Source organism: Drosophila albomicans, chromosome X (assembly GCF_009650485.2).
Source record: "Drosophila albomicans strain 15112-1751.03 chromosome X, ASM965048v2, whole genome shotgun sequence".
NCBI classification, from domain to species: Eukaryota; Metazoa; Arthropoda; class Insecta; order Diptera; family Drosophilidae; genus Drosophila; species Drosophila albomicans.
In genome coordinates, this window is record NC_047627.2 from 11,573,606 (window position 1) to 11,597,609 (window position 24,004).

At 44.9% G+C, this 24,004-nt stretch overlaps 4 protein-coding genes across 7 annotated transcripts in view; 2 read left to right on the forward strand and 2 right to left on the reverse strand.

Annotated features, from left to right (window-relative positions):
* The first annotated feature begins 34 nt into the window (after window positions 1–34).
* LOC117578131 (receptor-mediated endocytosis protein 6 homolog) lies at window positions 35–12,127 on the forward strand. Of its 4 annotated transcripts, none has more exons than XM_052004989.1 (7): window positions 35–42; window positions 2,699–2,865; window positions 2,976–3,122; window positions 4,944–8,863; window positions 10,224–11,060; window positions 11,126–11,222; window positions 11,301–12,127. In XM_052004989.1, exons 2-7 carry the CDS (start codon window positions 2,716–2,718, stop codon window positions 11,439–11,441), a joined length of 5,292 nt encoding a protein of 1,763 aa, XP_051860949.1. In that variant the 5' UTR covers window positions 35–42; window positions 2,699–2,715; the 3' UTR covers window positions 11,442–12,127. The 4 variants fall into 4 exon arrangements, with proteins under 4 accessions (XP_051860949.1, XP_034119225.1, XP_034119226.1 ...); XM_034263334.2 differs by lacking the exon at window positions 35–42 and adding an exon at window positions 49–220 and having other exon boundaries at window positions 11,301–12,126; XM_034263335.2 differs by lacking the exon at window positions 35–42 and adding an exon at window positions 445–548.
* An 869-nt stretch (window positions 12,128–12,996) lies between these two features.
* LOC117578134 (uncharacterized) lies at window positions 12,997–13,598 on the forward strand. The gene has a single exon (XM_034263340.2). The coding sequence runs from the start codon at window positions 13,106–13,108 to the stop codon at window positions 13,508–13,510; it is 405 nt and encodes a 134-aa protein (XP_034119231.1). The 5' UTR covers window positions 12,997–13,105; the 3' UTR covers window positions 13,511–13,598.
* Window positions 13,599–13,964: 366 nt separating this feature from the next.
* LOC117578132 (DNA topoisomerase 2-binding protein 1) lies at window positions 13,965–19,018 on the reverse strand. The gene has a single exon (XM_034263338.2). The coding sequence runs from the start codon at window positions 18,855–18,857 to the stop codon at window positions 14,625–14,627; it is 4,233 nt and encodes a 1,410-aa protein (XP_034119229.1). The 5' UTR covers window positions 18,858–19,018; the 3' UTR covers window positions 13,965–14,624.
* Window positions 19,019–19,486: 468 nt separating this feature from the next.
* Window positions 19,487–24,004, reverse strand: part of LOC117577709 (netrin-A) — a 60,163-nt gene continuing 55,645 nt past the window's right edge. Inside the window, 3 exon segments of the mRNA XM_034262613.2 lie at window positions 19,487–20,260; window positions 20,926–21,271; window positions 21,350–21,415. Of these exon segments, the coding sequence (XP_034118504.1) occupies window positions 20,119–20,260; window positions 20,926–21,271; window positions 21,350–21,415 (554 nt within the window). The 3' untranslated portion in view covers window positions 19,487–20,118.

Genomic DNA, 24,004 nt, shown 5'->3' on the forward strand with positions numbered 1-24,004 from the left:
TTTCAGTTTATTTTCCATTTCAGTGTATATGTAATCGTAGAAGTAATGAGTTGATTGTTTTTGTTATTTTTGTTTGACAGACGCGTGTTATTGCTATTGTACTCTGTTCATTTGATTTATTTGGAACACTTGCTTTGCGTCCTGCTTCACGACTTGCAAACCAAACAAAAAAAGAAAGGTGAAGCAAATATTAAAGGACAAAAGCATTGCGCAGCCAAAAGTAAGCAAAAGCTAAGAAAGCAGCAGACGCAGTCGAAAAGATATCGTCTGCTTGTGCATGTGTTTGTGTCTGTGTTTGCATTTGTGTTTGTGTTCGTGTACATGTTCATGTTCATGTGATTGTGCTGCAGCAGCAGCAGCAACAAACTAACCCACACAACTTTGGGGACGCAGCTTCACACGCGCTACAAAGCAACAGCAACAGCAGTTGTATTATTATTACCATCGACGACTGTTGAGGCGGATGCTCTCTTGTCTTGATTAATAATTACTGCATTAAATTTAATGCACAACTAAACGTTGCCGTCAACGTTCCAAACAAATTCGATGTGCGTGTGTGTTCCAATTCAAAACAACAATATATGTATGCAAAAGTGTGCGTGCTTGTGGTTTGTTGTGACGTCGTTGCGATGACTGTGATTGTATTTGTTGTAATGCGTCGCTTTCATTCATAAGTCGTCGCTGGTGCTGGTGGCTTTCTTTGCATCAACAACAAATCAACGTTTGGCCTTCGCATAGTATCTGCGCGCTCGCTCGCACCAACAGAGGCGCCCACATAATTGGCTGTCGCTGTCACGTTCACGTTCCCGCTCCCACTTCCACTCCCATTCTCTGACCAGCATTGGCATCGCCCCTTCCTTGTCTTGCCACCATCATCTTTGCTATTGCATTTCCATTCATTTGACGATTCGTATCGTATTCGCCGTTATATTCAGTGCATGGTACGTGAAATAACAAATATTTAAGTACTCACACACACACACCAACAACGCTGAAGTGTTAGTATGTGTGTCTGCGAGAGATCACCACCCCCCATTTTGTTGGCACATTTAAACGCCCCCTCCCACCATGTCGCGCTCTACTTGTGTGTGCGTTGGTGACGCTGTGCGAACTTGCGTATGTGTGTGTGTGTGTGAGTGTAATGAGCGCAACAAATCAGTATTGTTTTGTTTGCTGTTTGCACATTCCTCAATTTTTTTGCCATTTTCCGCCTTATGCACACACACACACACAAAACACAGAAATTGTCACTTTGTATTTCTAGTTTGGAACTAGTCATCAGACTAACCGTATACCAGACAATTGGTCACACCATTTATCTACGACACACATACATATTCAAACAAATACATATGCAAACAATTCTAAGTCATGAAATCGATCCTACTTACGGCCACACTGATCGGATCGATAAGATAGCCTAACTCAAAACAATAACAAAGTTCCATCTCACACACACTTGCATGTGTGTTAATATGTATATATGCTTGATTGTATGACAAGGTAGCTTTAGAGACAAGTTTACACTAATACACTCATAGAAATAGCTTTTCGACAATTCACTGAAAATTTACATGGGAAAGCGCTTAAATATTTCCAATCATCATTCTCAGTTGGCAGTTGTTTTTCAATTTTTAAATGGAAAGTTCCCAGAGTAATCCACAGAAACTATGCCAACAATTTCCTAAACTTTTCATGTACAGTGCAGCTTCCATATAGGGATTTATTTAAAATTATAATACGATTGAAATATACTAAAATGTCTCTTAAAATTAAATACAACTATTCTCAGTTTTGAATATTATAGATGAGGACATGACTTCTAATGTATATTCTCACTTTTTGTGCTTCTATAATTTATGATCTCACAATTCTCACTACCGAATACTTCGCTCATATATCAAAGGGTCACTAATCATCCAAGTTATGACTGTCCCATAAAGTTCGGTAATTCTTTCTTTCACTGTGATAGTTTCTTTTTTTTTTATCGTCGAGTACTGTATACAGTATATACATAGCTTTTTATCAGATAAATGTAAAAGTCGCTGGGTCTGTCACATAGCAAACACACGTTAATTGTCGTATAAATAATGTCGAACTCGAGTTGAAGGCAATAAAGAAAGTTAACTTCTAAGAAAGAAATTTCGTGTAATTTATGTTGGTAAAATGAATGAATGTGCTGTGGAATAAATTAGAGATTCAGACTTTTTCTCATATTTGGGGTGCAGGGTATTAGAGTAGTCATCACTCTGCCCCAATTGGCTGCAAGTCAATTATATTTATACCCCAACTGTGCCACGGCCGCCGCCACACCGTCCAGATGCCACAATTTCCGCGTTGCGCCGCAATTCAATATGAATTGTGAATTGTGAATCGGAATTCGCAGTCGTTATTAAAAATGCATTCAAATAAATCCATAACATTGAATTATTTGATTCGCACGAATGTAAACGGTTAAATTGTTTGTTTTGCTGTCAGTCAATATTGATGCAAAATGCAAAATGTGTGAATGAATATTGCAAACAGATTGAATTGTAATTGAATTGTGGAAAGTTTAATTGCCATATGTTAAACTGATTCGTGTCTTCAATAAGCATTGGTTGAAATGTTTGCTATGGTTTGAGTCTCGACTCCAACTTAAGTTCGAGTTGCAGAAGAATGAGTCTAATATACACAAAATGCTTTTATCGACTTTCAGCCAGCTACGGCTTCAGCATGGAGCCCACAGCTGCTGCCGGCAATCTGCTGGAGATCATGGATCTGGCCCGAACCCTTCGCCAGGAACAACTCTTCATCCAGCACGAACAGGCGGCGTTTGCACAGCTCACCGGAGCCTTGGAGACGAATGCGGCAACCATAACACAGGTCTGAGTCTGAGTCTGAGTCTGACTTGTCACATAACATTTTGATTAACGATGTCACGTACTCGCTCGCTCACTCATTGACTCTTTGTTTCCCCTTGTTCTCTCATTTAGCTGGCGTACATCTGCGCCCAACAAAGACAGAATCTGCATGATCTGCTCTTAACCAGAACGGATCACGATCCATTTGCCTGCTGTCGCCGTGCCAGCGCCTACGACAACGCTCCCTTTCTGGATGCCAAGCAGGTGTTACCCTACGAGGTTGGTACTCCCTTTAGGCTCTCCCCTCTACCCTTTCCCTTATGGTCTTGCATTAAACGCCAACGTTTATTAGGCACTTACTACGTATATACATAATTGTATAGCATATATACAAATATATAATCAGTTGTATGCTTGCATATCCAGACAACAAAGAACGATTTCCGATGTGTGAATAGAGGGAATGAACATTGACATTGTTCTTCTTCCTCTTGTCGTTGACGTTGTTGCGGCTATTCGAAAAACTATTTAGATCAAATAAAATGCGACTCGTTGAGCATCATACGAGACGCAAATTAGTTTTAGCTCTTCCTCCTCCTTTTACTACTGCGTCACTTACGACTGAACCGCGAATCGAAGATCAATTGACCGCCTTCCAGTGGTTTCACCTCCTATAATCATATTATTTGACGGATCACTTTACATTGATCTTTGCAAGTTCTATGTTATATAAAATTGCAGTTTCTTTTAGCTGATTTAGGTTTCAACTTTCAGATTTCAATCTAGTCTAACCTTAAACATACATCTACTATAAACTTTTATTTAATAATCCCCAACTTAATTGCAATTACTATCGAAGATCAATTGACCGCCTTCCAGTGGTTTCACCTCCTATAATCATATTATTTGATGGATCACTTTACATTGATCTTTTCAAGTTCTATGCCATATCGAATTGCAGTTTGTTTTAGCTGATTCAGGTCTCAACTTTCAGATTTCAATCTATTCTAACCCTAAACATAAATCTACTATAAACTTTTATTTAATAAACCCCAACTTAATTGCAATTTCTATATCGAATTGAACAAGTGTAATTGACTTATAATGTTATCAATTGAGTGCTAGGCTTATCTTCAATTAACCCCATTTACCATTTAATTCAAAATGTCAATAAGTCATTTGCAGTCACAGACATTGGAAACTGTGTGAGATTTATATGATTGTATCTTCTTTCTTTTATCTGTGGAAGATTATCTTGTCTTTGCCACAACTTGATAAGCAAACATGCAGAACACATTCAACAAGAACTATACACTTAAAACAGTTTGCTACAAACTTGAGTTCGTGATAACAATTTATCTAGAGTTCTTTTGAAAATTTGATAATTATTTGTTTAACGACACAATATTTAATTATCTATCAATAGATAGCGAAATGAAACTGTTTAGGAATTTTAACGACGTTTAAAATTAGGTTCTTGATGTTATCTATAGGGTACATTTTATAGTTCTTTATAGATGCGTCGATATGTTTTCCTTCTATGTTGAATTTCTATTTCTTTATATTTATTTCTACAATATGCAATTCTTTATTACTAATATTATCGTAAATTCTATATATCATTATATATATGGTAGATTTGTAGTTCTTTAGTATTATTATTAATAATATGATCAATTTAGGGTTTTTTCTACTAGTATTATCATAATTTCTATATACCATTGTATACATATGGCATATGTTATATTTATTTCTTAAATATGTTATATTCGTCGATCCTTAGTATTATTATTGTGTTCTATTTATCGTAAATTCTATATATCATTATATATATGGTAGATTTGTAGTTCTTTAGTATTATTATTAATAATATGATCAATCTAGGGTTTTTTCTACTAGTATTATCATAATTTCTATATACCATTGTATACATATAGCATATGTTTTATTTATTTCTAAAATATGGTATATTCGCCGATCCTTAGTATTATTTTTGTGTTCTATTTATGGATTGTGTCTAATAAATGAATGTAAATTACCGAAATGAAAGCACAAATGTTCTAGAGTATGACTAATTGATGTGACATCCTTTGATTGCAGCATGCCCTGGCCTATGAGGATCTGTTCAACTACCTGTACAACACACCGTATTTGCTGGCCATGTCGCTGGCGACAGCGGATCGCCTGTCGCTGGTGTCGCCGTCGCAGCTGGAGCAGATTGTGCACACAATTGCAACCGGACTGTATGGGAATGCGATCAACACAAAGGACGTGGAGCTGCTGCTCAAGTTGCTGCGCGAACTGATCGAGATGCAGCTGCTGAGCAGCGAGCAGCCGCGACGATTGCTGCGGACCAATGGCAGCGCATTCGCCCGTCTCTATCAGCGTCTTGTGGAGTCGCTCTTCTCGGCTCGGATCTTTCTTACAGCCGCGTTGCACGCTCCGCTGATGGCAGTGCTGAGCGAGCACGAGGCGCTGCTCGATGTCGATCCCCACAAGCTGTTGCAGAGCTTCACGGCCCGTGAACGGCAGCGACGCTTTGGCGAGGACGAGACGAGCGCCAACTATCAACGGAATGTGGTCCGATTCCATGCCGAGACGCTGGGCAAGCTGCACGCCCATGCTCAGGCATTTGTACGGAGTTTGCAGCAGAGCTGGTCGCTGTTTCCCAGCTCGCTGCGTTGGCTGCTGCAGACGCTGGGCCAGCAGCTGCGACAGACGCAACGGCACAGCGATCACGAGATACGCCAACTGCTGTCGGATCTGGTGTTCACGCACTTCATTTGCCCGGCGATCGTTAGCGCCGATCTGGTGGGCATCATCGATGTCAATGTGAGCGAACAGATGCGCCACAATCTCAATCAGATTGTGCAGCTGCTGCAGCGTCTGGCGTTGAGCGACGAGGCCAGCGAATTGGCCCACCTCATGGAGATGCTGCTGGTGGGTCAAACCGGCGAGGATGTCGTCGCCATACTGCCGCAGCAGAGCGACTTTGAGCGCGCCCAGCTGGCGATCAATCAGCGTGAACTGCAGCACTTCGTCGACTTCTTTCGCCTGCTGGCGCCTCGAGCCGAATACGAAGTGTCCGCCGAGCAGCGACAGCGTCTGCAGCGGATTCTCTCGCGCATCCCCAAGACGGAGGCGACGGTGGTCTCCAATGCCAGCGCAATGCCGCCGCCGTCGCAAACAGTTGCAGAGGAGAAGAGCACAACGAATGGCGCGAAGCGTTCGAATAAAGGGCTGATGCGGCTGGGCAAGGCCACCAAAAAGAAGCTGGCCAAGGGCATGAGCTTCAGCAGCACTTCGAATTCCAACTCTCACTCTCACTCCAACGCCAATTCCAATTCGAATGCCAGCCATGGTCATGAGTCTGCTGCTGGCAACGGGAGTGCAGCATCAAATGGAACAGCGACGACAACGACGGCGGCGGCGAATGGCGATTTGGAGCAATGCTCGTCCTCGCATAGTGGCAGCAACACCAGCCTCAGTTCGTGTGGCGCCACAGCAGCGGCAGCAGCAGCGGCTGCCACGACAGCGAATCCTGAAGCGGATGCCGTCGATGGCAACGAACCGGTGTTGATGTTCAGCATTTACAATGCGGCTGCAAAGTGCAAACTGAAGCCACTCACCGAGGAGGATCTGCTGAAGATGAACTGCATTGGACAGGAGATTGCGCCGTCGGTGGCCGTCGTCACAGCGGCGCCTTCGTCGAATGCGGACGATGCGAGCAGCTTGGAGGCAATGCGTCGGCCGCACGATGATGCCTCCATTGGCAACTCGGACAATCTGGAGGCGATTAGCGAGGCGGCGCACTCGGTGAATCATTCGGTGGCCAGTTCGCTCGATCTCGAGGAGCAGCAGGAGCGCGATGTCCATGATGCCGAGAACGATGACAATCTCTCCGACATGGTCTCGGCCAATGTCTCGGGCCGTGGCACGCCCAACATCAGTGGCCGCGATACGCCCTCGTCGCAGGTGACGGACGGCGATGGAGCTGCCGGTGATCTGGCGCATCATGTGCCGCGTCCGACGCCACAGATGCAGAACATGCTGTTGTCCAAGGTGCGATCCGATATTGAGGACAAGTTCTGCAAGTTTGAGCTGAAGAAATTCGAGGGCGACGAGAACGTGAGCATCATATCGGACACATGGTCAACGGATGTGCTCGCCAGCGACTCGGAGAACACGCTCGACGCCAGCAGCGAGCAGCAGCGTGGCCGCGAACGTGAGCGAGAGCGGGAACGAGAACGGGAGCGAGAACGTGAGAGAGAGCGCAACTTCTCGACGCCATTGATACCATCGGCTGTTGTCTTGCCCGGCGACAACAACAACTTTGTGGTGGAGGCTTTGGCACGTGCCGCGGCACCCGCCGCCCTGGACGCTTCGGATCAGCGCTCCGAATCCAACTGGAGCACCGATGTGCTGGCCAGCGACTCGGAGAAGCTGGCCGAGATCGATACGGACGACAATGTGAGCATCACAGCCAAGTCAGACACGGCAGCCCCGCTTGCGCTCGCTGTGGTCCTCGACGATGGCGAACAGACGCCCGGCAGCAGCGGCGATGGCGATGGTGCGGATCCTGACGGCGATGGGGATGGCGATGGCGATGGCAACGGAAATGCGAGTGCTAGCGAGCGTAGCCAAGAGGATTCGGCATTCTTCGATGCGGTCAATTCTTATGATGATGCGCATCACTATCAGGCGGCATCGTCGCTGGCCCGCAGCTCGGTGCGCACCAGCTATCATGGCTTGGGTGGCGACAGTGGCGACAGCAGCTTCCAGCAGCAGTACAAATGCAGCGCAGCCGAGGGCAGGAAGAGCACTCCGCTCATGGGCACGGCGTGTATGCGTCGCCAGACGTCAGCCGAGAGCAGCATATCGAATCAGAGCCTCAATCTCGAGGAGCCGCAGTCGAGCAGCAAACAGCAATCGTTGTCCTCGCATCACCATCATCATCATCATCATCACCACAAGAAGAAGAAACAACAGCAGCAGCAACAGCAGCGAGATCTGATCGATTTCAGTGACTACAGCGAGGACAAGGATGAGCCGCCTGGCTTGGTGCAGCAGCTGCTCGATAAGTTTGGCGACGAGCAGCAGCATCCTCGCCAGCATCAGCAGCAGCAGCAAGTGCATTCACGTCCCTCTCTTGGTCATGGAGTCGAGCATCGTCGCATCTCCATGGAACAGCGCACGGCGGGCATCGATGGACGACGCAACGGGATATTGGCGGGCAGCGAATCGGCGCGACGACATCAGAGCTTAAACTACGAAAACCACGAGATCATGCTGCAAGGCATTACGATGCACGCGACCGATGAGCGACCGAAGACCGATGATGACAAGCAGCAGGAACTGCAGTTGCTCTGCGCCCAAACGCAACAGTTGCAGCTGCAGCACGATGCGGATGCCACCACCAGCAGCAGCACACCGGCTGCCACGGCGGCGGGGGGTAAACCGAGCAAAGCCACCGGCGCCATACCAAAGAGCATTAGCTTCGATGCCAGCGCAGACAAGGAGAAGCATCGTGGCCAGCAGCAGCGAGAGCAACGCGATCAGAGCGGCAGCATTCTCAATAAACTGAAGCAGGGCATCTTTAAGAATCGTCGCAACAACAGCAACAGCAGCAACAACAACAAGTCAGCCTCATCTTCGTCGTCGTCGGGTGCTGCAGCAGCAACTTCGTCGGCGAATCAACGATTGAGCATCCACAACGATCAAAATCGCAGCGTTAGCTTCGATCCGAGTGCCGCAGCCGCGTGTATCAACTTTGCCGCTGACCACGCCCACGCCGACGCCCGCTCGTCGCATTCGCACTCCCATTACTGTGATAGCAGCGAGGATATTCTGGCCAAGTATCGCCGCAAAGTCAGCAGCTCCAGCGATGCCACCAACTCGGACTCCACGGGCAACGGACATGTCCATGGTCACGGGCATGGGCATGGGCACAGTCACGGACTTGGTCATGGACATGCTCACAGTGCATCAGGAACGGCGCATGGGCAAGTCACCAATGGCGGGTAAGCGAACCTCATCGAAATCACATTGAAATAGGAAATCTTTCTTGTAATCGAAATCACATTGAAATAGGAAATATTTCTTTTTCGCTTGTATTTCGCATAGTTGAGAGGCTAGTTAAAAATCATTCAACTTGAGACTGTTGTAAATAATAATAATGTATTTGTTGAATACTCTAGCGACAATGAAGTCGAGTAGGAAAGCTACAGTTGAGTGTGCTCGACTGCAACATATCCGCTATCCATTTCCAAAACAAACACACTAACAATATAACATAAAAATACAAAAATATACCGTAGACTGTATTTAGTATATCGATATTGAATATTCAAAATATACCAGATTGCCAGCCAAAGCAGAATCTCTGAAATAACTTCTACAATTATGAATTCGTACGAGAAAACAAAAATTAATGAATTTCAAAATTGTATCGTAAAACAGTTCCTGTAAATAGTGTCACATGCTACTTTTGTTCACCATAGAATTATCCATATTACATTTGTGATTATTGCAGTTCTCACAATAATCCCAATTTAATATTAGAATACTTAACAAATATACGAAGAAGACAATGTTAGACGTATGTATAAATACCAAAATTTAAATTTAAAAATAGTTAGCAGAGAATGTTTAATATTTTCTCAACTTCCTATCTTTCTCTATCATGGAAAACCATATTGTATTTGTTAATATTGTATTTGCATTATTAAGTTTGATGATCTCAATCATTAAGTCAATAAGACATCTTTCAAATTTTAGATACTATATACACTTAACCATACTAACAGTCAATCAAATATAAGACAAAGATAAATGTGTGAAGTTGAAAACTTTCATAGTATAAAACTCTATTTAAAGAGGATTTAAATATAAGTTTTGCAATGCAGTCTCTTTACATATAAGAAAGATATGCTCCACTTCCTCTATATCTGTCTGCTTTTATATACCAAATACAAATCTATTTATCAAAATATCAAATAGAAGACAAAGTTGAAAGCAGTATTCGATTATTATTTATTTACAACTATAATAATGAGGATTCAAATCGAAGATAGGCTGTTTCTCTATAGGAAAGAGATGCTTTATTCCTTCACAACTTGCTCTCTCTCTCTCTCTCTGCCTTTTTATTTTATGACCACTTCTATTCAACTCAACTCTGTTTCACTCCAATCTCCATATCTTTCATTGTGCTTAAACTTTATTAATGAGGAATAAAATCAAAGATATGCTATGCTGTAAGAAAGAGTTGTTTTACTTCCTCCACAACTTGCTCTCTCTCTCTCTCTCTATTTATTTTGTGACCACATCTTTTCAACCCAACTCTGTCTCACTCTAATCTCCATCTCTTTCTTTGTGCTGCAGCCAATTGCCCGGCGTTGTGTTCAGCAGCGTGAAACAGAAGCTGCGCACGGTGCTCTCGAAGACGGATCTGCACAGCGGCGACTTCCGGCAGACGACGCTGAAGCCGCTGGAGGCGACGCCGCTGCAGACGTATCTGCAGATTCAGCTGGCGCAGTGCATCAGCCTGCAGCGGCTGCCGCAGATCTCGCATGTGGCCGAGGCGATGCGTTGCCTCGGCCAGCTGGAGCGGCCGCAGCATGCGCAGCTCTTGCTGGAGCTGCAGCACGATCTGGAGCGGCGCAAGAGCTATCTGCAGTATTTGCTGGTGCATCGCCAGCAGCTGTTGCTGCGCTCCGAGCAACTGGATCAGCTGGAGAAGCGATTGCGTGGCGAGGCGCGTAGCTGTCAGCGTTGCATGCTGCAGTCGTTGGTGCGCTTGTATCTGGGGCGACAGCAGAGCAAGCTACAGGCTTTCCAAGCGGAGTTTGCCCTGCTCAGCGTCAGCGATGAGCGTGTGGAGTTGATCGAGGAGTTTGTCGAGGGACTGCTCGAGGAGTTGCGCGATGGCGGGCTGCAGGATGAGTTCCAACGCGAGGCGGCACGCGATGCCATCGAACGTCTGCTGCTCGAGCAGATGTACGAGCAGGTGATGTTCCCCAACGAGGATGCGGATGTCTCGCGCGACGAAGTGCTTGCGGCGCACATTGGCAAGCTGCAGCGTTTCGTCCATCCGGCGCATCCTGCCCTCTGCATTGCCCAGGAGTATTTGGGCGAGGCGCCGTGGACCTTTGCCCAGCAGCAACTGTGCCACATGGCTGCGTACAAGACGCCGCGCGAGAAGCTGCACTGCATCATCAAGTGAGTGTGTTGAATGCATTTAACTATTTCGTATAACTGTAGTAAACTTTTCTTCTTCATTGCAGCTGCATCTCGAGCATCATGAGTTTGCTGCGCATGTCAAGTGGTCGCGTGCCAGCGGCAGACGATGTCCTCCCCGTGCTCATCTACGTAGTCATTATGGTATTATTCACAACACTCTCTCCCTCTGATCCACTCCTTGCTAACAACACTCTTCTTTCTCTCTCTCTCTTCGAACAGGCAAATCCTCCGTATCTGCTCTCGACAGTGGAGTACATCAGCTGCTTTCTCGGCAAGCGGCTGGACGGCGAGGATGAGTTCTATTGGACGCTCTTCGGTTCGGTTGTGAAGTTCATCAAGACCATGGACTACCTGGATTAATGATGATGCTGATCCTTTTGTTGTTGTTTTGCGGCGCTTGCCAACTTGCTGCAGCGAAGCTGGCTGACCCAATTGTTGTTATATCTTTACATTTATTTAGTGTCCTAAGTATATTGCATCGAGTTCTGTTTTATTGTATTTGTCCCAATTCCTCGTTTTTTTTTTTTTTTTTTTGTGCGTTCAACTTGATGTTCAGAGTCAGTTGTTTTCGTTTTTTTGGGCCAAGCTTCGCTGCACAGGCACGCTTTGATATTTCTACCTTAATTTGTATAAAATATAATTCTACCGATATCTCTATATTTGTATATATACTTACATATATATATATATTTGTATATGCTCAGTTCATGTATCACGTTGTGTTTAATGCATATAACACGATATGTAGTATATATGTGTATATATACACCAAGCAAATCAAAGGCGGCTACAACAAGAAATAAAATATGAGAATTTGGAAATTCGCTATTTACGATAGTTGCTAAGAACTGTCTTAACTATTTTTCGATGCCTGCATTATTATATTTGTATACTCGTACTATACTTAGTAGGTACTATGCATACACAGACATATTCATATACATATATGTATACCATATAGTATATATATATATATATATATTTAGAAGTAAACATAAGCATGCATGGAACATGAACATGAAAATCAACTTAATATTCCTTATTGTGTAACACAACAAATAAAACGAAATTCAAGAACACAACTGTTTTTTAAATGCTTAGCATTATTGTTATTATTATTACTATTATCATTGATATTATTATTAAAATAATTATTATTTCTATTAATATTACTCTATGACTATTGCTATCATTATTACTACTAATATTACTCTATTACTATTACTATTACTATTACTATTACTATTACTATTACTATTACTATTACTATTACTATTACTATTACTATTACTATTACTATTACTATTACTATTACTATTACTATTACTATTACTATTACTATTACTATTACTATTACTATTACTATTACTATTACTATTACTATTACTATTACTATTACTATTACTATTACTATTACTATTACTATTACTATTACTATTACTATTACTATTACTATTACTATTACTATTACTATTACTATTACTATTACTATTACTATTACTATTACTATTACTATTACTATTACTATTACTATTACTATTACTATTACTATTACTATTACTATTACTATTACTATTACTATTACTATTACTATTACTATTACTATTACTATTACTATTACTATTACTATTACTATTACTATTACTATTACTATTACTATTACTATTACTATTACTATTACTATTACTATTACTATTTCTATTACTATTACTATTACTATTACTATTACTATTACTATTACCATTACCATTACTATTATTATTATTATTATTATTATTATTATTATTATTACTAATATTATCATTGTTAATATTTTTATTTTTCAATCGGATATACATATTTAAGGTTCCCCAATTTAAATATGAATCCATCTCAGGAACCCTGTGTATAGGTAGTCTCTATTTTACGTAGACATACAGCTAGAATAGTTTCCTCATTTCAAATTTGCTTCGCAACCGAATCACTTCAACAATATCAAAAATAAATCGAGGCAAAATTCCATCAATCATCCATTAAGAACAACCATGCAGCAAATAATGAATTCCGAGATGAACTTGCCGGTGATCTACACAATGTCTGTGATCGTCTTGCTGCTATTGATCCACACAATTTTCTCATGGCGACAACTGAGGCAAATGCAGAACAATTGGTCCCTGATGGAGGCCTTCTGTCGATTGGAGCCGGGTACCGTGTGCAGCATTTGCATTGAGTCCATCACGGAAGGCGACACAATTCTGGCCGATCTTCAGCGTCTTGCCTGTGATCATTGGTTCCACAAGATTTGTCTTCGCGCCTGGCTTATTCGCGCCTCGAACTGTCCGAATTGCCGACGTCACATCGATCTACCCAAAGAGCTGCCGGAATTATTTCCCGCTGACTTTGACTTGGACGCTGGCAGCGACAATGACAACGATGATCTGGATTTTTGATAACTCTTCAATTCACTTTGTATTTTCGGCATTATTCGGGGTGCATTAAATAACGCTTTCTTATGTTTTCGGGTTTAAAAGAAAACAATTTGTTTAATTTGGGTCAAAAGATATAGTAGTACATATAATATGTATAATAATTTCGTACAGAATCATCTTGTGGCAATCTAATTTCATTCTTTCAGGTCCATTCTACAATCTACAATCAACGATTTACGCCAAATAAATATACAATTAAAAAATGTATAGTAAAAAATATGCCTAGTTTATAATGAATGAACATAATGAACTACCGATATGCAATTGAATGCAAACAGATAAGTAAAACAAAAATATGTTTAAATCGCAAAGATCGAACAATATTTACTTGATATTACTTGTTTTCTTATAAAACAATGAAATGTGATAACCTTCAACATATTGCAATAATCTCATAAGCAATATTTTTAAAGTGAATATGTAAATGCAATTAGTTTGAATGTGCAATTAAGTGTGTAGCTGCAGTTAATGACATCTCAATTTCACTTAACTTCAAACAAAATGTGTTTACGCTAATACATAAGAGTACTGCACACGCTCTTCGATATGCACTTATCTGCAATGAGCAATTAAACATATACGTATGTATATGTAGAATATTTAAAAGTTATGCTGAGCTGCTTTGCGCTTAACTGCACAATTGTGGTGCCTTAAAAATGATACAATAATCGAACTGCAATAATCTATATATGCAATGCAATTATCTTAAATGCGCTTATGTGCAATTGATAATACATCGATTGTTGTGATTTGTGTGAAAATAGTTAAACCAATATTTAAAATGATACAATAATCGAACTGCAATAATCTATATATGCAATGCAATTATCTTAGATGCGCTTATGTGCAATTGATAATACATCGATTGTTGTGATTTGTGTGAAAATAGTTAAACGAATATTTAATTGCCGTCTTACAACTAATTGGGACTCAGACTTTCGTCGGCTCCGATCGAAGCAGAACTTACTACAAAAACATAAAGTGATCAAATTTAACAAGAATATATAAATCTACAAAAAAAATTGAAGAGTGAATTGGGTGATTGGATGATTGGGAATCCTCCTCCAGCTGGCTTTTAACGCAGCACATACTTCTCCAGGTTGGCATCGCGTCCGCCCATCAAATAGCTGTTGATCCACATCTGGGACATGATGCGAACACCATGTTGCTGCAGATACTCGAGATCCGCGGCAGCCAGCGGCGCCTTCTTCACGTCGACAAAACAATGCGTGGCACCGGCGGCCACATCATCCGATCCAAGTGGCAATTGGGGCTCCAGAATGCATGCGCCTCCGGCACGCAGCACATTCCGAATGGCGGCCAAGCTCCGCTCCTGCAGACTGAGGATGACGCGCTGGTCGCGAAATGCGCCGCCACCATCGAGACGCCAGCGATGCGCTGCCACCGCAATGGGTTGCTCCTCGGGCGTCAGCGGTGGCAAGTTGAGTGCCTTGGGATTGCCCCATTCGCAGAGCGATTCGTCGAGGAAGACGCCCTTCGCATGGCACTGCTCGATGTATTGAATGGTGAGAATCCATTTGCCGGCTGCCATGCAACCGAGCAGCTTCTCGCCGCGATTGGGACGCTCGCACAACAGATGCGTACACTCCGGATCATAGTTGACCAAATTCTGGCACACAGTGCCGCCCAATCCGCGAATGCGTTCGATCAGCTGCTGTCGTCGCTCGTCGTCGTCGCTGCTCGAGATGCTGAAGCACGGCGGTGTTCCTTGGTGCTGCATGCGGGGCGAGGTGCTGGCGCCGATGCCGCTTTCGGAGCGTCGTTGGTCGCCATTGAAGTCGACGGGATCGCGCCAGTCGACCATGTCCTCGCTGTTGGTGCCCAGCGCGAATCCCTCGGACTCGAAGGGCTGCACAAATTGCGCCTGGCTGCGCGCTTGGCCATCGTGATCGCGCTTGAGGCTCGAGCGACGAGACTCGCGGCTCTTGAGGTAGTCGGTGATCTGTCTCAGCTCGGACATATTGTCCGCACTCGACTCCTCGAAGCTGATCTTGTCAAAGTTGATTGTGGCGCAGCTGTTGCTGCTCGGCTGCTCGTCTTGCGGCTGCGTGTTGGGCACAAAGGGCGAGGCGGGCAACGCTGTTCTTCGCTTTGGCGTTGCAGTTGCTGCTTTTGGAGTTGGAGTTGCAGTTGGAGTCGCTGTCTTCCTAGCCTGGAACAGAGTTCTGCCTGTGGGTGTGGATGGCTTCTGTACCTGTACCTGTACCTGTACCGACTGCTGCTGCTGCTGGTGCTGGTCCTCCTCCTCCCCCGATGTGTACTCGATGCCCAGGGTCTCGCAGGTGATGCGCATCACACGCTGTCGTATCACCGCAATCGGCGTGTCCGGCTTCAGCTGCTGCTTGGGCAGACGCCAGCGCCGCTCGAAGTCATCGGCCATGCGCTGCTGGAACTCCGGGGTGAGGCAAAAGTCTGGTATCCCCGGTACGGGATGCTGTGCAGCCGCCTGACGACGATTTACCGGCGTGCACGCCTGACGCCGGATCCGTTCCAGTTCGGGTGTTTGATTCTCGCGCATCTCGCGTATGATCTGACGCACGCAGTCACGTGCTTGGCTCGTGTCCAGACGCTGGGCCACCTGCTCGAGGAACTCAAAGTTGCACGCGCCCGTTCCTGCCCCCGCACGTTGCAGCGGCGTCTGCGGCGAGACGTCTCCGGAGCTGGAGCGACGTCGTGTGCTGGCGAGACCCGTGACAAGCTCCGATATGCGTGGATTGCGCAGCGGCGTCACTTGGTTCTCCTGCTGCATCTGCGGCGGTTCCGGCTGCAACTGTTCTCGCTGCTTGCTGCTGCTGCGATGCGAGAGCGGTGTCTGCTGCTGCTGCTGTTGTTGTTGAGGCTCCTGCGGCGGCGGAGGCAACTGCTTGTTGCTCTCCCTGAGCCGCGGCGAGGCGGGAAACTCGGCGGCACTCGTGCCCACCAGGTAACCGGCAAAGGGAAGCTTCTCGCCACCCTGGGCGCAGTGCAGCAGCCACTGGGCGGTGACCACCGGATAGCCCCACTTCAAGGCACCCTCGTACTTGGAGCCCTCGGCACTGGAGCACACCAGCAACGGACGCTCCTTCTTCACGAACGCCTTGTTCAGACTGCCGCCCTGCAGCTCCGCCAGCGCATTGATGAAATCCCGCTCGAGACCCGCATAGATCGACACCACAATGGTCATGCCCGCCAGCGTGTTGGCCTTCGCCTGCTGCGGCACCGGCTGATGGTAGTACTCGAGGGGCTGGAGGAGCTTGTTCTGCTTCATGCAGGACTCGAGATAGAGTTCGGTGACCAGGTGACGCCACCGCACCGGCAGCGTGCTCACATCGAGCAGCTGCTCGAAGCTGACGATGGCAAAGTCAACGGGATCCGTGTAGCTGGCGGAGACGAGGCATCCCTGCGCCGCCTGGCATTCGCTGACCATTTGATCGTAGAGCTCGCTGCTAAAGCTCGTCGGATGCACATAGACGGTGGCGCCCTGCAGATAGTCCAGCTTGTCAAAGTCAATGGAGAGCGTGCTGGCGCTGAGATCGGGCAGCGCCACAGCCAGAGGAGGAGCAGGAGCAGGAGCTGAGGGCACAGCTGGCGTCACGGTGTTGTTGAGCTGCGTGGAACAGGCGGCGGGTAACGGCATCGCTGGCTCCTGATCGGCCGCATACTGTGTCAGCAGCGATGGCTCCAACTCCGGCTCCGCCTCCTCGGCGGGCAGTTCGAAGAGCTTCTTCTTGATGGGCGCCATCGTCGACGGCTGCTTGAAGCTGTGATTCATGGAACGCAGCGTCCGCTTGCTGCCCGGCGAGGCGATCGTCGGCTCGACGCCCGCAGCATCCGGCAGCGCGACACGATGCGGCAGCTCGCTGGCAATCCTCGCCAGCCGGATGCTCTCGCGCAGCCACTCCAGCTGCACCACCTGGCAGGCGGCGAGCAGTCCGTCCGCCTGCCACTGGCGATAGGCGGTCATGTCCAGCTGGCCGACAATGATGTGCGTGAGTCCCTCGTGCGGATCGTCGTAGCGAGTGGCGCCGCCAGTGTTGAGCACGCGATGCAGCTTCTCCCGCTCGGCGGTCCGAAAGCCGCTCAAATAGACGCAGCAGCCGTCGAGGAAGCTGCCCGCCTGCTTCGCCTGGCGCGGACAGATCTCGGCGAGCGTCTGCTGGTAGTTCACCTGCTGCGCGTGCTGTGAGGTTGCCTGCTTGAGCAGCTGCTTGGCTGCCGAACCGGCGCCGCCAGCCTCAGAGGCAACTCCTGATACTCCTGATCCTCCCGAGTTGCTGCTCTGCGTCTCGTTGAGCGTCGTGTTGTCGCTGCACATGCGTCGCCCGGCGGCGTTAGACATAAAACTGATGCAGGACAGATCCGGCAGCTGGTCGGACGTCTGGTTCACCTCACCCGATCGCTGTTTGGTAGGCGTGGACATCTGCTTGCGGGGACGCACCTCGTACTGTTTGGTAGGCAGTGCGTAGCCACGGGCAGCGCTCTCGAAGATCCACTCCGGCAGCAGGATGTCCTTCTTGAAGCGCAGCGCCGCCTTGTACTTTTCCGAGTCCGTCTTCGATTGCTCTGTGATCACAATGTCCACCTGCTGGGAGCGAAAGGCGCGATGATAGTTGCCGCCATTCTCGTTGACCAGCCGCATGACGGCATCCTTGCGCGACGCCTCCAGACCGCTGCACGTGATGTTGGCGCCAAAGAACGTGGGCAGACGATATTTCTCGAACTGCGGATCTTCGGCGCTGATGTGACGCTCCCAGACGCGCTGCACCCAATCCACATGCATCACTGCGACGCCATTGAGCGTGGCATGCTCGTACTTATTCGACTTGATGGTGTTCGAGATGAGGTGCGTGATGTTGCGGCCAAAGTTCTGGAAATAGTGTCCGCCCATCCAATGGATAAGCTTCTTGAGTTCGTCCTTCTCGCGAGTGCTCACGCCACTCGCAGAGATCTGCAGATCACGCATCGCCGTGCTGTAGATAGGACTGGTGCCCAGCGGAACTGGAGTGCATCTTGTCAAGCAATCGATGATGCAGGGTGGTCCGAGGATGAGTGCCTTTGTGGTTTGCAGCTGCTCGAAGAAATCGCCCTCAAAGCGTGCGATGACAAAGACATCCTGTTTGGTCAGGCCGCCGCCGGCAATCAAAGGGAATCCCTCGCTTGGACGAATTTCCCGGATTTGCGTGTCCGCCAATTGATCGCGCATCAAGCGCAAAGCTTCGGCAAATTGTTCGGCAACAGCGTTGTCGCCGTCGCTGGTCGTGTTGTCTACAAAATATGCGCATATCGTTGCATCCAGGCTTGTGCTCATCCTTAATTATTGATCCTTAGGGTGTTGGTACTATTCTGTTTTTGTGGCTGTGGCAAAATACTCGGGTTTTTGGCGCGTCTCCTGTGTTGTTGTGCAGTGTGTGACCGCAGTTCGCAATTATGCGAATATACTAACGAGATATATCACACTCGCTGTTGGGCACACTTTTCTATGGAAACTTGAGACCTCTTTTGCATTGATATACGTCGCAACAAATTTAAATTATTAGCTCTTGCCACTTGTATTTTTATTTATTTACCTTGTAATTGAAATCAAGCAGCCAACTTATAATTTTATTAAAGTCTACCTGCTATGACTTTCAATTCTTTTTTTAACGTTTACTCATCGATGGACCTCCACTTTGAAATAGTGTTTTTTAGATTAACTGACCGTTAAGTTTGCAATGGCTAACAATTTGAATTGTAATTTATTTCGGTGCTACAACAATAAAATGCAGTCAACAAACATTTCTTTAAATTTCGGAAATGGCAATGCCGTCGAGGTGGCAACGTCAAACTTGTTTGACCATGTGGCAACACTGCATTTGAATAGCAGCCAACTGCCGTTTGGCGCGTAATTTTGAAATCCGTTATCCGTTTCGATTGAAATAAAACACAGAATTTTGTGGGTTTCACTGTACAATATCTATTTATTTCAGTTGCATGCGTTACGTGTAAGCATTATTCAAGATTGCGTTGTCTACACATTCAAGTGTCAATTTGGATTGAAGTTGCTTGCATAGTATTTCGTATTTAAGTAGTATAATTATTGATGCTTAATGCGCTAATTGCTGCTCTTGTGTGTAGTTATTGTTCATTGCTTGTAATACAGTTAATAATAGATAGAATAGAATATTTATGTATGCAGACTGGACTTCTTATTGTACAAAAATAATACAAATCATATTGATACTTTCGTTCCACTGATAGTCGAAATAACAATTAAAGATACGCGTTAATTAAATAAATTAAATACCTTACGAGTGCTAAGCGAAAATAAAATCGTCGTATTAAATGCAGCTGTTAGTCAAATAAAAACTAAACGCTATTTATAGTGTGTGTTGTTATGCTTTGATTTGATTTGATTTGATTTTGGTTCTTAACTTAAGCTCTAGAGACTACAAAATACGTTAAGCAATTACAAAAAAAAAAAAATAATAGTATATTTTAATGTACGATAATTAAATTGACATCAAAGCAGAGACAGAGATGGCCGCTACGTGTGTGTGTGTGTGTGTGTGTGTGTGAGCAGGACGGCATGTCTACGCACAAGTGCGTGCTCTGCGTTGAAAGCGCTTCATGCGTCGATACCAATCGTCCTTCCACTCGATAACTATCGAACGCGGTCCAATTCCCAAGTAACCGGGCGGCGCTTCCGAATCTCGCCCCAGAATCAAATACGATCTGTAAAACATCCGAGAGAGAGAGAGAGAGAGATATCGAAATTAATATAATAATAAGCGCATTAATTTGTAAGCTTTATAATAAATAATAATAATTTTATATTATAAGATGCAAAAGACTAAAAAAAAAACATTGCTTGAAAGCCTTAAGTAGCTCTTGACTTCGCTAAGCACTGGTTGAAATACATGCTAAGTGGTTTGAGTCTTGACTGCACTTAAATCAAAATGTGTATGAACTGTATTTATACTCGAAAGAAATAGAATATAATGAGAATATTATTCAAAACAAATATGCCAAAGACGAAGTTAGAGCTCAGTAAATAGAAGAACCTTAATTAGATCGTTGTTATTTTCAAGAGTTAAACCAGGGATCTTCAGGCTATGTATTTAAGACTCTCTTACCAATTTACCATTAGATCACTGTGATCACAGATTCCAAAGAAAAAGTAAGGTCTAAAGGCTTTTCATATTATTTATGAGTGTTTTAAGATAGTTCGAGAATGAACTACTTTGTGCAAAGATTAGTTTTTATCGTTTAATCGATCGGTATCCGGAAATACTATTTTATCTATAGACTAAGATAGATTTAAAGTCTATACTCCTATTTCAACATGTAGAATACCATATTTGAATTGCTGCAACTTAAATAGATGTTGTCAAAGTTACCTGTTGACTTTAATCCTGGGACAACGACATTCCAAATTCTTAATCGGTATGATCCAGGTCATAGGACCCCGTTTGAGCATTGTATTCGGCATTCCATAGACGCTGCTGGCTCTGCTGCGCTTGAAGACCGCCTGAATTTGGAGATCGAAGCGCGCCGTTTCGCTGTCGCTGCTTTGATAATCGGACGCGCTGCTCCCGCTCATTCCGCTGCTCCCAGATCGCACTTGTCCTGCCCTGTCCGGCTGCTGATCCATTTCGTAGTCCGCGTCCGGATCCATGGCGTGTCGACGCTCGTTGCTGGCTGCCTCGCTGCTCGTATCTCTGCCAATCACTTTGGCCATTATTGCTGCGAGTGTCACAAGAGAAGAAGGTAAGAATATATCCGGAGAGAGAGAGAGAGAAAGAGAGGAGCTTAAGGACTTACCGTAATCTCTTTTGCAGAATTTGTTGAGGTTTAACCTTTTGGTGCTTATTTTGCATTTTTCGCATTCTGCAAAGAGAGAAAGCAAACGACAGAGAGGGAGATTAATAAGTGATTAATGCGACAGTGTAATTAACAAGCACATAAAAGCACAAACATCCAACATCCGTCTGCCCGTCTGTCCGTCCGCCCCTTTGAACAGCCAGATCTCAGCGATCGTCTGTGCTAGAGTTGCCAAAGTTTGCAGGAATATTCATTTAATGATCATGTTAGCCAAATGCATAATAGATTTTTGCCACGCCCCCCGCGTTGCATTTGAAATTCAATTTGCCCGATGGTAGAGCTGTTGCAACTTCGGTTTATTTATTGATCTCTGGCAGACCTTCGACTTGCTGCCACGCCCACATTGACGCCCACGCCTTTTCCCTTAGTCGTAACTGGATGAATGCGTGCATGTTCGTTTCTTGTGTTTGTGTTTACAATTTAATTGCAAAATTTATGTCTTTATGGCCAATGCCAATTAGCGTGTCGAACAACAACAGCAACAACAACAGCAACAGCGACTGCAACTGCAACAGACGCTGCTGATGTTGCTGCTGCAGCAACAATAATATAAGCATTAAGACGCGATCGGCATTACATTAAAGCTGTCATCCTCCAACTCCCCTCTCTACATCCCCTTCATCCCCCTCCTTACAGTGGGGCCTCCTGCTATTGTAAACTAAAATTAGCCAAAGCATTTTGATGTTGTTTCTCTGATTGCAACAATGCTAACTGCAACGTTTGTTGTTTCAGCAGCAATTGCTGCTATACCCTGTATTAATTATTCTTATGGGGTATGCTAGCTTTTGAAAAGATACATTGATACATTGTTGATATCAATCCAATGAACTTAAAACTTAAGTTCAGTAAATTTAATTGACAAAATAAATTTAAAGTTCAGTTGATGAAATGATTATTTCTAATGAGAATGACATAAAATTTAAAAAAAATTTAGATTGAAATATAAAAAACACTTCACATGTTTCGACTGTTATAGACCCTACACAAATTTTTCAGTAAATTAAGTTCGTATACAACAAAATGTTTTCAATCTTGAGTGAAAAATATGAAGAAAACTTTACTGTCTTATATCCAGTATTTAATTTTCAATAAGTTGAAATGAGTTCAAAAACAAAAGGTTTCAAATAAGAAAATTTAGATAAAGTACTGAACTTTTTTTTTTATATATAAATAGAAAGAAAAGATGAACTTTGAATTTAAAGCAACGCATTCTAACAACCTGCTTTAGACTTTTTCAACACAGGATATTCGCAAGCTGAGTAAAGAAATGTGACACTCTGCTGTGGCAGTTGCAGTTGGCTACTTGCAACTGCTGCCAATGTCAGAGACGGCAGCAAACCGAACGTGACACAATTGGACGCATAAACATTGTTTTATATGAGGCACTGCGATCGGGGCGATCGCGATCGATTCATCGATCTATAATGCAAAAGTGAAAGCGGTGGGGTGGGGGAGCGGGGAATTTCTAAAATTGGAGAGGGTGCGCCAACATTTCGAGGCTGTCGCTTGCATTTTGGTATTTTATGTGAATCACTTTGAAAGAGCGTGAGAGGAGGGGGAGCGGGGAGTTGTGAGAGGGGAGAGGGGAGCAGGGCTTTGCCGTTAGTTGCCGTTAAGTGGCCTAGCGATATTTATCGCAGCTATTTGCGGCCCTTACGCTAAAGTGCACTGGCCACGCCCCTTTGTCTCTAGCCTGTGCAATATGTAGGTGAGATTGTGTCGCTGTCGCTATTCTCTCTCTATGTATCTCGACTGCAATCAATTCAAAGTGACTCGTTAATCATTTAATTGTGCATTACATTAACATGTCATTAAATTTCGTATGCAAAATCAGATACGCACCAAGGTCGATAGGGGGCGTTGAGTGCGTGAGTTAATGTGTGTGTGTATGAGTGTGTGTGTGGTTGTGTGTGTGTGACAGGCACTAACTTTAAATTAACTCAAACTCGACAGAATTTCAAATTAATTTAATAAGATTATCAAATTATAAATTCATAATTAATATTCATGTCGAGCAGTCTCGTTCCAGAGCCCCCCACCCTCTAATTCCCCTCCCCCTCCCCCACTTCATCACATTTCTACCGCTTTGCTCTGTTCTCCGTTCGTCTCGCCATCTCGCTCTATCCCCCATGCCACAACTAACACTATGACTTGAAAGCAAGGACCAACTTTTGCGTTCGCTTATGTGTATGTGTGTGTGTCTGTGTGTTTGTGCCTGCGGGCGAATATGTTTGTGTGTGAGAGCGAGAGCGAGAGGGAGAGCTGACCAGCTTTTTAGTGCGCTTCTTGGTTACAAGCGTGCAAACTTCAACTTCCCAACATCAACGTCAACTTCAACTTCAACTTCAACTTGCGTTTCTCGCTCGGCATCAACTTTGCGCTTTTCTTTGCCATTGACAAATACATTTAACTGACTGCCTTTTTAAGCAGCAACCAGAGCGAGATAGCTACACATAGGTGTACACGTGTATGTGTCTGTGTGTGTGTGCGCGAAAGCAAGACGACGCTGAGTAGTTGAAGGCACTTTGACTGAGAATCCCCCATTTGCATTTGATGATGGATGCTCTTCTGGATGGTTGCCCAATTTGCGTTCAG